Genomic DNA, 14,603 nt, shown 5'->3' with positions numbered 1-14,603 from the left:
CTCAATTCCCTTCCTGGTTTCTGGAGGGCAAAGAGGTCCCTCCCTTTCTCTCTCTCTCTCTCTCACTCACTCTCTCTCCCTCTCTCTTAAAGAAACAGCATTCCCCCTCCGTCTTCTCTCCCTCCTCCCTCAGTAAAGCAAAAGTAAAGTGGAAATTTCTTTGCGCTCAAAAGTGGACAGTTGTCAAAGTCATAAACTCAATCAGAGATGACACAAATCATTAACCCATACCTTCCCCCTCTGGGATTTCACAGTGAATGTCAGCCAATGTTTCCCTTTCTGGGCACTCAAATGTATAGTTTAAGGTTAAACTGAGTTGTAACTCTTGTCTTTTCTCACATGCCTCATCTCTCAGTACTCCTTTCCTTTTCTATGTGAGTCGAGTCGCACCCACCCATCCTATTGCCTGAGGTCATGGTGTCCCACCCCAAAAGCAAGCCATGGCACATTCCAGCACATACAGTAGGGGCTGCCAGCAACCCCCTTGATACACTCTCTGGCTCGGCCCAGTTTCTGTACATAATACCTGCCAAGCTCCAACAGGTGAGGCATCGGAAAAAAATTACTAAGTCGAAAAGTGTCTTATCCACGATTCGGCATGGCAAGTTCCCATGTGTAAATTTACAGCGCATGCACTTGATGTTGCGCCACTTCCAACCGCCCACTGCACGCCCCCTCAGTGAGTGCAAGCCAGCCATTGTGCCAGAGTGGGATGGAGCACAAGATGTATTCGATGATTCTGTTGCATCATAATCCATCTCAACACACCTCTGAATGCACTTTTAAGTCATATATTTCATACACACATGGGAAAATTTACTTTACACAGTGTTTCTGCCTGTAAATAGTTTCCTTTTGCCAGTCTCACAGGAGGTGTGTTCCACAGTGCAGCAGGGCTAGGCAATGGCTTGGCGCCTCACAGATAACCTTGCAGGGGAATCAAGGGGCTATTTGGCAGGGAGAGGCAGTGACACAACCTCTGCCTAGAGGGCACTGTTCAGCACTGTCTCTGCAAAAGCATATGGTGGTTAAAGCTTTCAAACTTATAAAGTATACATGAATTGCAGCGTTTTGACGTTTGGTGCCATCACCTGCTATAATTTGCAATGCTAAGTGAAAGGGATGCAGGTGGATAAGTTGTAGCCTAAGAGAAATGAAAAAAGCAGACTATGCACTTTCACACAAATACATAATATTTACACAGGTTGCAATCTATTCAGTTTTGCCCTAATTACCCAGAGTCAAAATTAGTTGTTGTCATCCCACGGCGGTCTGAGATGATGTCAGACATTTTTATGGCGGTGTCGCCCCTCAGTCCAATATAAATCGGTCTTCTACAACTCCAGACACCCCACATCAGATCTGTTTGTCCTTACAGTCTGAATGGTGGTTTTGATTAAATCTAGCTAAAAAACAAACAAACAAAAAAACAAAAAACAAAGAAGGCATTTTAAAAAGAATCCCCGGATACAGATCGCCGGTTCACCTACTAACAAAGGAAAAATGAAGAAAATATGTGTAGGCTGTAGGCCTAACGAACACTTAACAGGGGTCAGGATTTAACGGTTGAGCGAATACCCACTTCATAAGTAACTAGAAAATAATGCTTTAAGTTTCATTGTTAAAACGAAATTGGACTTACTTTTATTGGTAAGGCACGAACTTGTGCCCCGCTGCTGTGTTTTTAAAGCTATAAATATTTTTTGTAACTTTAAGACTCTTTCCGCACCAACCGATAACAGCTAACCTAATGTTACCCATATCGCCGCTCATTGCTGAAATGAAAAAAAAACCCATTAATTTTGAAATTATGTAATGTGGAGAAATATTTTAAAAAGTCCACTTACCATTCCTAAATTTAGACATAGTCCGCATTCATCTTGTGATTCATCTCTCAGACTGTGTGTAGTGAGTTTATTGACAGTTGGTTAGCTAGCTTGTCCAATTAAGCCGGGGTATCGTTGCCATGGTCACCAGCTCCTTGCGCTATAATGTGATTTTGACGGACACCATCCAGCCAATCAGAGACGAGTATCTCCGCGTCTATGGTGTAACATTTCGGGGTATAAAAAATCAGAGTCGTTCAGGTTGTCATGTATGAAAGTTAGTCTCAATAGTAAAAAAAACAAAAACAAAAAAACAACAGTAAATACAGACTACTGACTGTCGTTAGTCCAAGTCCCCTCAGCACCCACTGCCTGCCCCAGGAAATGTTGACTAGACTCCAAAGAAAGTCTCTAAAATTATCCAACTCTTCAGACTTTTCACGTTTGATTAATTGTGTAAATTGTCTTATTATATCGTCTCAATATTTGATTTTCCCACATGATATAAATGCTGTTAAAGCCTTATTAACAATCTCAATAGTCAAGTTTTGGTTGGACAGTACTGCAATACTGGATGTTTTTATATCTTCTGATCGTAAGTAGTCCAACTTCAGTATTTTGGTCTAAAGGTACTGGAATAACCCTGCAAAAATACATGTGTGGTATAAACCCCCCCCCCCCCCCCCCAATTCCCAGAAAAAACAGAGGATGACTGTTCTCAACGGTAGCTATGGCCCAACCAACAACCACATTAATTTATCATAAATTAACTGAATATTTCAACTCTGAAGTCTGAAATTTAAATCCTAGGGGTACAATTTCTGTTGAATGTGCTGTTTACTATTTGAGACAGTAACAGCAGTGGATATCAATCGATGTTATAAATGAGTAACAACTTAAAGTACATTCACAAATAAGTTTTATTTTCATCTTTTTATACATTATAACCATATCCAACACATTTTTATATTATAATAAAATGACTCTTCTCCCTTGTCATTTACATAAATCAAAAATTTGTATATTAAGACTGCAAAATAGTACTCCTGTAATTTTTGTATATAGCTTTGTACACATACAAGTGACAATGCATCCATTTTGCTCTGAACGAATGCACATTTTTGGGGGAATAAGAAAGGGCAGCCATAAGCAGAGAGAATACAGGAGCTCTAGCAAGACGGCAGGCTAGCAAGTAACACCACCACCACCACCATGTGATCAACACTGACCTGGGATAAAATTTTGCAGTCAAACCCTTTGAACTACTTGATAACTCAGTTGGTTTGTACTTTTATCACAGTTGATTGGGTTAAATCACAAGGAAAAGGTTTTCAATAGTATTCAACCCAAGTCTTTTCCAAAAGCACACCTCTGTTCTGGTTGTGTCCCAAGAGAAAGCTTGGAGTGCCACACGTAGCATTACAGTGAAAACATAACCAAATACACTTCAGGGGAAAGTACAGACCAACAACTAAGAGAGAGAGAGAGAGAAGAAAAAAAAAAAAAATTAAATTAGTCAACGTGATTGAAATTTCATATTGACATTGCAGAGATTCAGGCTTTTGATAAAAACACCAGCTCATCCCCATCATGGTTTTGGGAAATAAAATACACATACAGTATTAGAAAGATAATAAACCATGCTATATCATCCCATGAATACATTTTGATCATTGTTTTCTCAATGTCAATAAAAGACATTCTGGCATATATCAGGCCTCCACAGTATATGCCTCCTAACATGTGAGACACACAGTGTGGGATGTGAGTTGAAATGTATGTTAAGGAAACAATGTCAACACAATCAGAGTGTAGGTCACTGAATGGAAAAAAAAAAAAAAAGAAAAGAAAAGAAAAGAAAAAAAAAAAAATCAAAACATTCTAAGTACACGGATATACTCGTCATAAATGTGAATACACAAAAAGATCAGGCATTGAGAAACTTTAGTAGTCATGAGTACCCTCTTTGGTTTGTGACACTGTTCACAAATTGATCTTTAGAGTGATCACTTGTTTACCAAAAAGTGAAAATGACCCCTGATAGGCCCATTTGTCTTGCACTCTCTACTTACAAATTTAATTATCATATTGGAGGTAATTGCTAGGTCTCTTCAGACAACATTTTAGCATGAGTAAGCTTGACAAAAGGTATTTAAATCAAAATAACTGCATTCACCTTCAATAAAACCAATTTATCATTTGCAAGTAGATAATATGCTTAGTTTTCTCTCTGGTCATTTTCAGTCGAACAAATCTCTATAGCAGGTAATTTATTAAAATACAGTCCCACAAGCCATCAACTGTTGCCATAGAAAAGATTAATACAGAATATTCAACAATACAAAAGAATTTTGTCAATCGATGCAAATTCAGCTGACACACTGACAGCCCTTCAGTGCTTCAGTGCTTTACATCCTCTATAGCAGTGTGGAAAAGTGAGCTGTAGCTACTCTTGACACTGGCATGGTGGAGCTGTGGTCTTACAGTACAATGACTCAACGGGCCCTGTTGCTGGTGACGAAATAAATGAGGGAGGAAGCCAAAACCGTTTTACCCAAGAGCAAGATGAAAAAAGTGCCAATATGTCTGATGGCTTGTGTACGTATATGTACAGTATATGTATGTGTATGCAAGCAAGACCCAGAGGTGTGTCAGGGCAGTGGGGGCCTGTTCACTCAGTGCTGCGGGTGGGAGTGCTGGGCTGGTTTAGCCCCATGGTTTTGCACAGCCAGCCGGCAAAGTCCACTTCCTCCACTTCTGATCGTTTGATGAACGTGTGGCTCTGAAAGAAAACCAAAAGGGAAAATGTTGTTTGTGTTGCTAGAAACATTAACAAAGAGTAATAAAACAAGCAGATAAATGAAAATGTAGCTCTGGTACGCACCATCAGCATCTTCAGATCTGCTCTCTCAGCTGGGTTTTTGATCAAACTGCAGACACAAACGACACCAAGAAGTTTACTGACATTTGAAATTCTTAAGAGAAACCTTAGTGCCTCTGTCATTAAAGTCTTCTTCCATTCAAAAATGTGTTTTGCGTATTGTTACTTCACTGTATGTTCGAAATACACTGTGTAGAATAATGTGTTTGTAGAGTTTGACACTAGAAGGCTGTTTTCACATTCATCTGGTGAAGGGGTAAAGTTTCTCTATGATTTTTTGATATCACAACCAGTTTGGAAGCAAATTGTGGTTCAGTATGCAACTTACAAAAGTGTGATGTGGAAACTTGAAGCCTCCAGTGCAAACACACTGAGAATCGACTTTTCAGTGAAATAGGAGACATCGTGTGTCTAGTACTCAGTCTTTTGAAATAAACAATATTTTCACATTTATAGAGTCTAGATGTTTGCATGAGGGAGAATAGACGTGTAGATGTAATTTTATGTTTTTAACTAGGAAATTCAACTTTTTTGTGGATAAATCATCACACAAACTGTTATTCCAGTTAGAGTATTTTTATGTGTCTTCAAATATGTAGGTGGGGGCTCTTTAAGGAGCTAATTGGATTGTATTATTTCAAAATCACCTCTGGTCTACACCAGTTTCTGCAAACACCTAGGTCAAACAAAACTTAAGCATTTCAGTCAAAATCAACTGTCTAATTTATGTTCCTGCATCACATTAATGACAAATAAAAAAAAATTTCAGCTCTTGGTGATTTTACAGTGTTCTACCTGATTAACTCTGAGTATTCTTCCTTGTGGAAGAGCAGGTAAAAGCTGTCAAATATGTCATTGTATTGCTCACCATTTTGTCACAAAGTCCTGGAAGTCATTGGTGAAGACACCAAGAGGCAGTTTAGGAGGCGGCTGACGAAGAAATAAGAAGCAAGGATCAAAAACAGAACAGTTAAAGTTGACAAGTACAGTATTATCCGCTTCTGTAAGTTAAACAGATAGGGAGGTGTGTGTGTGCGTTGAACAGAATATATTGTGCATTCGGCAGTCTCTCACACCTCATTTACAATGTAGTCCAAAAGTTCAAAGATGGCCATGGCAGGTCTACTGTCCATCCCATGTCCTGTGAAGAAGTCGCATATCGTAGACATAATTTGACAAGCAAATTCATTTACATCACATATTAAGCAATCTTTATCATCAAATCATATTTCAAAGCTTTTATCGTGCAAACATGAATGTAGAAATGGTATCATTGCTAAGTCTGGTCTACGTGCATGAGTTTTTTTACTATAACTGTCTGTGTATTTGTGGATGCCTTTGCGCTTCATACCGCTCACGGGCCTGCCTGGTGGTCTGGGCCTCTGCATGTTGGCGTGAGGCTCTCCCTCGGCCCCGTCCATAACGACCCGTCCGAATATGGCCTCCAGTTCTTTGGCGTCTGGTGGGGGGATGGGGTAGCGGCCAATCGCCAGCTCCACCAGGGACAGACCCATGCTCCAAACGTCAGACTGAACCGAGTAGTGAGTGCCCTGCAGTCTCTCCGGCTGTTGAGAAACACACAATCTACGTCAGAGGGAGCAGGTAGAGCCAAGATACCAGGCAGGAGAGAGGGTTGGGGCACAGAGCTGGGCGGGGAAGGCACAGGAAGAGGAGGAGAGGATAATGGAAGGGGAAGAGGGGGGGGGGGGGTTATGGCAAGGAGAGGTGGGGTGTGGTTAGGCCAAGAGGACAGAGGATGGGAGGGTTTGGCAGGAAGTGAAGAGCAGCTTTGGGCTGTTTTAGTTAGAGGGGTGAGCAAGTATAGATGTATGTTTGGAATTATGATGAAAGGGCAAGTGTCTCTACACCACTGGTGCTTTGTGGGTATAGGATGGGACAGACAAGCAGCTTTCGGCACTGCACCCACCAGGTGTCTTAAGAGTGAGGGGAAAGGAGGACAAGAAAGAGCAAGCACAGTTGCCTAGCTCTTTGCCAAAGAGCCCTTTCCTGGGCACAGCCCTCGGTTCTTGGCAGGGAAGTGAGGGAGGGCCAGAGAAAGGGAAGGCAGAGGGCGGGGCCAGTGAACGAGAGCAATGTGAGAAAAGAGGAGAAGGAAAGTGGGGATAGGGCCAGAGGAAAAGGGGTGGGGGCGCAGGCGCGCAGAGCTGACTCACCGACATGTAGGAGCGCGTTCCAACAAAGGAGTTGGCCATGGAATCTATGAGCTGGCCACTCACACCAAAGTCGCACAGCTTGATCTCCCCACGAGAGTTGACCAGAATGTTGGAGGGCTTGACATCTGTGGCAGAGGGGATATGCACAGACAAATGTATGTCATTTGTAGTGAGACGACTCTTCTTGCCATATCTCAAAATGTCATCCATACTTAACACCTCACTATTGACTTAGGTTATCACAAATTTTGTAGTCATCAGGATGAGAAGATACTGTTTAGAAGAAGAACAAAATATGACGAAACAAATAAATATAACAAATAAGAACACTGCCACACTGGTGTTTCAATATGTATATTTGAAGATATACAAAGGGACATGAATGTATTTGGGTATGTATGACTGTGTCCTCTATATGTATTGCATATATCTATGTTTTTCAACAGAGATACTAATGTACAGGCTTTGAAAACAAATTTACCTCCTAGGACAGTAAAAACTATAATATCAGGAGCTTTCTGATAGATAGCAAATATCTTTTGTGCATAAAATAGATCTTTCTTGAAATACACAATTTTTCAGAGACAAATATTTTGCCCAGGACCACAGTGTGCCATGAGGGCTACAGGTGGCACATTCAGCGCCCCCTCCAGGTTTTTTCTGTCGTGCTATGTTCATAGAGCAAGGGAGAAAATAGCTAACGTCTCTTGCTCTGCCCGTGTTATAAACAAGCCTGGTCCTCTACATTTCCCGCTCATCACAAAAAAACATCCTGCGAAATAACGGGGTATGACCGAGCCCTGCAATCTGTCCTCTGTGGTGAAAGACCCCCCCCCCACCGACCACGGACATGCGAGGAGTGACTGAGAAGGAGGTGGCATGAAATAGCGGGAGAATGATGGAGGGAGACATGGAGGGAGGGGTCAACAGGGCGCGGCTGCTGTATAATCACATCTGAGAGGCTATAATTACTGCCTGAGCTCACAGACAACTCTGTCCTAGAGTACCACCGACCCTGTAGCATTGTGAGACTTCACTGTGCTGCACGATGCAGGTCTGACCGCTGCCTTCCACAGTACTTTTCATAACAACACACCCAAGGTTCCACACTGGTTTGCTGTGGAAAACTTGTCTGCCTTAGACTGCTATGGTCTGACTTTCAATTTAGTTTGAATGCAAAGATAATGATTTTTACTAAGCCTTTTTTGCTTCATGCTACAATGTCTATGATCAGGAACTCGTGATATTTCCAAATAATAGCATGCCTTGTGGTAAGCGTTCTAATTCTCTTAAGATGTTGATGCAGTGCACATGGAGGAAAAAGCATGAAGAGAATTAATAGAAATATGAATGAAAAAAATACAGGGAAAACTGGAGCCAGTCTAATTAATGTGGTTCATTTGAAGTGTTTTCACTGACAAAAAAAAAAAAAAGTTCATAGCCATTTGGAAATAGCAGTCAAACTTAATGTTTTCTGTTTGTGTGTTTGAGCCTGTTTCTGAGCAGGAAGGACAATGACAGTGAAATCATATTGCATTTTTAAAAAAAATCTAATGTTGAGACTAATATCTGTATGGTTTGAATCTCTACTGGTTGCCTCACCAGCATCAGCAAATGTTTGCCACCAGTAACACTGAAGGGATTGGGATCATTATATTACCCATAATAACCATCGATAAAAAAACATTTAGATTGTATTATCGATAATGAGGCTGACTTTCCTGTAATTTGGCCAAGCTACCCTTATTGGTTATCCATACAGCATTTCTATGCATTTTATGGCTTTTTCCAGAGGAAAAAAATGTAAAAATATTTCTGTTTGAGCTCTCTAACAACATCGTTGCCAACAAACTGTATGTCACATTAAAAAAAAAAAAAAAAATCAAGAATTAGCTATAAGAAACGTGACGACGTTCTTTAGTTAAATTCCACATAGTACTGATTAACTGATGCAGCAAGGTTGTAGGAACTCAATGTGCTCAATTACAGCTGTAGTTAGAAAATTGAATTAATCAAATGTGTCTTGTCAAATTTGTCATCAAATAAGTTTTTGCGCATTAGATAAACTTTGTCTACACTAAAAAATCATGAGACTGTACTTAAAATACAAATCTTAGTATATCATAAAATAAAATTTGGCACATATCAAAACTTTCAGTCAGCTAGGTCATGAGATAGCTGAAGTCAAAGGCTCTCCACGTTTTACTATTCATTTTTATTCTTCTTTCTGAAATTCACAGGAGTTATGCCAATAAATAACCTAAAAAGCAATTGTGATAACCACTGCATTAAATAAAATGTTTGAGATAAAATTCTGTGATGTTCAAATTAATTAGTAGAGCTACCACAATATTTACACAACACTACACTCCACCCCTTAATTGTACACATACATCCAGATCATCATCCTCGATAATTCTGTTTGTCAATCATCTCACATTTGATTTTGTAAACTACATACTTAGCCTCTCTTGAACAGCAGTGTTAAAAATGTTGCACAACGGATTTTGAGAGCGATGCAATTTAGTGTGACTAGAAAACACCCTTACCTCTGTGCATGATCTGGTGCTTCTCTCGCAGGTAGGCTAATCCTCTTAATACCTGTAAAGAAGAGAGGAAAACATTTAACATTACACACAAAAATACAGTGGGCCAAATCTCTGACAACAGTTTTCTATACACAGATATAAAAAAATAAGCTTTCCCCTGTGTAATTTGGTAATTCATTTTTACACTTGGTTATTTGGACTTGATACAAGAGAAAAAGTTAAGTAAAACACAGTAGGCCCTGTTTGAGTCATCCATGGCTGGATAACACACAGCTAGTTAAGCAACACCACAAGAGACACACACCCACAATGGGAGAGCAGTACATATGCAAAAAAAATGTATGGTAACAAGCTACAAGTCTTTGTACCATTGCGAAATTCAAAAAGAGACAAAAAATGCAGTTCCTATAGTTCTAAAAAGTAATAGCACTGGTGAACTACATACAGCTATGCTAACTTTTCCTAGGATTTCTTCTGGGATTCTCCTGGCTTCCTTCAGCACCTGGTCCAAAGATCCACCATCCTGTAGAGATAAGGTGCACAATTAAAACCTATTATAATATTTAAAAAAAAAAAAAAAAAAAAAAAAAAAAAAAAAATTCAACTCTTTGGGAACAAATATTTTACATAGGAGTAAAATACTCAAACTTTCTAGTATCCTACCACGTTAATTCACTTAGGAGTCTTTGTCTCTCACCATGTGCTCCATACAGATGCTGATCTCCCCATCACTGTAAAAAGCCCCATAGAAGCCCACAATGTAGGGGGAGTTGCATTCATGCAGCACCTGCAGCTCTCTGATAATCTGGTTCCTGATGGCAGGCTTGATTTCCAGGTGGATCAACTGAGGAGTGTAAATATGAAACCATGAACTGCTGCTCTGACAAAGACAAGTAGCACCATTCACTGACAACTTTATATTTCAAAGTAATACATTTCAGAGGTGCTGGCTGGCATAAATAACACTTTGCCATGTTAGCAATCTCAACATAAATTATTTGGATTTTCACATTTATCTTTTTAAAATAATATTAACCGCAACAAAAAAAGACAAGTTCAAGTAAAGTCAACACACAGCTTGACAGCCTACAAGTTTGAGCTTGCTTGAGATGCTGCTGCAGAGTCTGTATGCAGTCCCTATAACCTCCTCTCTCATAAGCTGTTCACCCTGCGTTATGATCAAAATAGGGGGAAAATAGACTACCCAACTCGCTGTAAGTATACAACACTTTACAAAGATAGCTTTAAGTGCTCAACTGATACTGGATTTTTGAGGCAGATACACAGATCTATATTCGAGGGATAAAAACATTAACATATTGGCAAATATTCTTTTCATAAATATATATATTTTATATATAATATATATAATAAAACCATAAAATAGTAAAATACTTTTGATGAGGATAACTTTAGGTTTTGTTAAAAATTGTGATAAATATATACTGAGCCAGACATTTTACTGTGGAAAAATATTCTCTGTCAATGCACTCCGATAAACATGGGACAAACTATATGATTAAGGCACTGTTTGTTGCTTGTACATGACCTCGAACATATCTTTGGGATTTATTCATCACAACTTCTTGTTGCTCGTGAGCAGACATATACTCCGCTAATGATTTCTCTGTGATAAGCTAATATTGGCGCACTCAGTTGCCAGTTTATTAGGAACACATAGCTAAAACAATTGCAGTATTGTAATAAATCCTTTTTTCATGAAGGTATAAGGTTCAGTTTTTGTTGAAACTGTGGCACCATGTGGACATGGGTGCAGCAAACCAAGTCAGCACCAACGCTATAGTGCAATGATAAAATCTAAACCTAATTTGTAGACACCTCTGGAATGTGTTTTGATTCATCTCCCTCCACCTGTCGCACTTGACCTGTGTGAAAACATTCAACAAATGTGAATTTTCACCTTCCGGGCCATGACCAAACCCGAGGGTTTGTGGCGGACCTTGTTGACCACTCCTCCGTTTCCAGCACCCAACTCACATATGGGGTCAAAATCCTCATCCTTCAGCTCCCCAACCTGAGCTTTCTGGGTGAGGAAGGCTTCCAGTCGTTTCCTCTGTTGTTCGTCCAGGTCCAGCTCACCCAGTTTCTTTTGTAAGGCCTCAAGGTTGGCTCTGTGAGGATGAGACAGGTGGTAATACACAGACAGAGAGAGAGAGAAATGATGAGACAGGTACATTTAACAACTGTACTTACATGGTGGTGCATAGGACCACTGTTGCGCAGTGCTAATAATTCGTGGTATCTTCTAACACAGAGCAGTTAGAAGCATTCTCTCTTTGACACTGGTACAATTAATTTTAACCCATAGTAGTGCTACTCACTCAGATGCAGCATCAATGGTGTTAGAGGTGGCCTGTCCCTCCCCAATGGGCGTTATGTTCAGGGGCACGGGTCTTCTTTTGGGAGCCATTTCGATAACTACCCCAAAACGACTTTCTAAAATAATGCACTGACCTGCAATGAGCTGGGCGGCTGCTAATATAGCCTTTTTCTTGTTCGAAACTCAGTCTAGAAAAAAGCAACAGGGTCAGCTCTAGGTGGCTAGTAACTTAGCTAGCTAACGTTAGCAATATTAGTATACTTTCGATAGCATGTCAGATAGCTAATTTGGTAAGACTTATCATGCCGAGGTGCTTCTTAAAAGCCAGGTCGTTTGTTGGTGCATCTATAGCGTCTGGAGTAAGCACATTTCTATTTTTCTGCGTCTTCTGGGTTATCTACCTGATGCTACTAGCCATTAGCCAACTAGCTGCTTCTAGCTAGCACCAGCTCCTGGAAAAATCGTGCCCTGCGCCTCCTAGTCCTAATGTGCAGCCCCTCGCTTCTCAGCTTCCACAAGACAACAGGCCGCCACGGTTTTACCGGCTGCTACACCGGGAGACCGACTCGGCTGGCTTCCCTCCGCAGGACGGCGGCGTCCTAGCAACAAATGCCTCCGTGTTTCAGCTCGGGGTGTGGGGCTCTCAAGCGAAAAGGGCTTTGGCTCCTGTTGGTGGTGCTTCAATACAGGAAGCAGCAGCTGCAGCATCAGACCTGTGTGACACCCACAGGGAGAGCTCTTCATAAATAGCGCGAGACTGAGACCGTCTGACAGGTTGATGCGAGGGATGCAGAAGTCTCGTGGGAGATGCACGACATCTGCAGTTTGTGATAACAGCTCCGGTACACTGTTTTTAATGAGGTAGAAGCCCAGTTTAATCCAATCTTACCCCGCCTCTGCTGCTTTCTTGTGTGTTAAAACAGAGAGCGAAGTACATTACTGCCACCCAGTGGCAACAAGACGGAACTGAAGAAAATATCATATATTATTATTATTATTATTATTAAACAGCAAATTGTATTAAAATCTATTAAATTTCAATAATTTGTAGCTCAAAAATAATAACCAACCCCGCCTCCACACAGACACCCAAAGATCGGGATAAAACATTTGCAATTGTAATTCAAATTCATTAATTCAGATCTGTGCAGTAGGCCTGTTTGCCTCATAAAATAATAAGCTTGGCAAATTTCTTATTACAAGTCTGAAGTAATACTTTTCACATTTATTTATAATTAGATAAGCATAATATACTGTATATTCCTCCATATTGCCCAAGAGCTTGCATGTAGCCACAACGAGCCACAGCTATCAAATAGATGAAAGTTTTTAGTGTCTTTGTCTTTTCTACATCTATAAACTAAACTTTGCCATAGAAGAAGGGATGTATCTGGGATGTATATTTTGGTGAAGTCAAAATTTGTTGGTAATTCCTGTGAAAAAAACGATAACAAATTTCTTGCAGATACTGTATTTATATCACCTATTCTTCCATACAAATATATATTATGCTGCCATCTTGGCCAGGTCTTGCAAAAGATGTTTCTGACCTCGGTGGGGTTTACCTGGTTGAATAAATGATGAATAAATAAGACAACTGATACCGTTACATCAGACAGGACTGTTCACAAAATGCGATAGGAATCCCTGTATTTCTATTGTGTGTAAATCTGAAATGTCACTATGGTAGCATACAGCACACTAGGTTTCACGATATTTTTTAATTTGTACTTCCTGTACTGTGTATTTATCATTACGACTTCTTCTACTGTCATGCTCCCACAACCAAAGTGATAAAAACAAGGTATTTTCCTTAATGAGAACTTTGCAGACATTTAAAAAGGACGGTCCTCTGCTCTTTTCTGAGGTCACAATTTCCAGCACCAACCCCTTTGTAATGTTGGGAGAAAATAAATAAATAAATAAATAAATAAATAAAATAGCCCACTTTGTATATAAATAATTCATCTCATTTATCATCTTTTGTAGCTTGCAAATCAGGGCAGTCCTTTGATCTCCTTTCTTCTCGGTTATGAATGGATAAAAGTACCATTTTTGCCCATCAATCTACTGTAAACTCAAAAATCAAAAACTGAAAGCTCGCAGTGGGCAAGTCTCTACAAGCGTTGCACACCTGGATTTGGGCAGTTAATCCCATTCGTCCTGGCTGATCCTCTCAAACTCAATCAGATTGGATGGGAAGTAGCTGTGATCTGTCATCTTCAGATCTCTCCAAAGATGTTCTGTGGGGTTTAAGTCTAGGCTTTGCTTGGGCCAGTCATTGTCTGATTCCCCAGACACAGTGTTTGGTTCTGCCCAAAGGGTTCAAATTCTGTCTCCTTAGACCAGAGAATCTTTTTCCTCTCAGAGTTTCTGTTTGGCAAACTTTAAGAGCGCTGACATATTCCTTTTACTCAAAGGGGTCCTGTGTCTAGCCACTCTACCATGAAGGCCTGATTGATGATGTGCTGTTCAGATGGTTGTCCTTCGGGCAGGTTGTCCCATCTCTGCAGAGGACTCCTGAAGGTCTGTTAGAGTGACCTTTGGGTTCTTGCTCACCTCCCTGACCAAGCCCTTCTTGCCAAGTTACAATTTAACAGTCCTACTGGTTCCAGACTTTTTCCTTTTCACAGTTATTGAGGCCACTGTGCTCCTGGGAACACTCACAGCTTTAGAGAATTGTCAGCAACAGTTCTCAGATAGGCAGTGGCATTCAAACCATTAAGGGGCCCAGAGTGCCAAGAAAACATTCCTCACACCATTAAACCACCACCACCAGCCCGGACTGTTGACACGAGGCAGGTTGGGTCCATGGATTCATTCTCTTGACAG

General features: G+C 40.4%; 1 protein-coding gene across 1 annotated transcript; it reads right to left on the bottom strand.

Annotated features, from left to right (window-relative positions):
• Positions 1-2,728: 2,728 nt before the first annotated feature.
• map2k2a (mitogen-activated protein kinase kinase 2a) lies at positions 2,729-12,653 on the bottom strand. The gene is made up of 11 exons (XM_040129088.1): positions 11,773-12,653; positions 11,352-11,562; positions 10,128-10,274; positions 9,876-9,953; positions 9,431-9,482; positions 6,882-7,006; positions 6,059-6,272; positions 5,784-5,848; positions 5,576-5,637; positions 4,711-4,756; positions 2,729-4,608 (listed from the first exon to the last, which is right to left on the bottom strand). The coding sequence occupies exons 1-11, from the start codon at positions 11,859-11,861 to the stop codon at positions 4,498-4,500; spliced, it is 1,200 nt and encodes a 399-aa protein (XP_039985022.1). The 5' UTR covers positions 11,862-12,653; the 3' UTR covers positions 2,729-4,497.
• Between the last annotated feature and the right edge of the window lie 1,950 nt (positions 12,654-14,603).

This window comes from Xiphias gladius, chromosome 6, assembly GCF_016859285.1.
Source record: "Xiphias gladius isolate SHS-SW01 ecotype Sanya breed wild chromosome 6, ASM1685928v1, whole genome shotgun sequence".
Taxonomy (NCBI): Eukaryota; Metazoa; Chordata; class Actinopteri; order Istiophoriformes; family Xiphiidae; genus Xiphias; species Xiphias gladius.
Note: the sequence above shows the minus strand (reverse complement) of the source record. Positions and strands in the feature narration are given on the sequence as shown.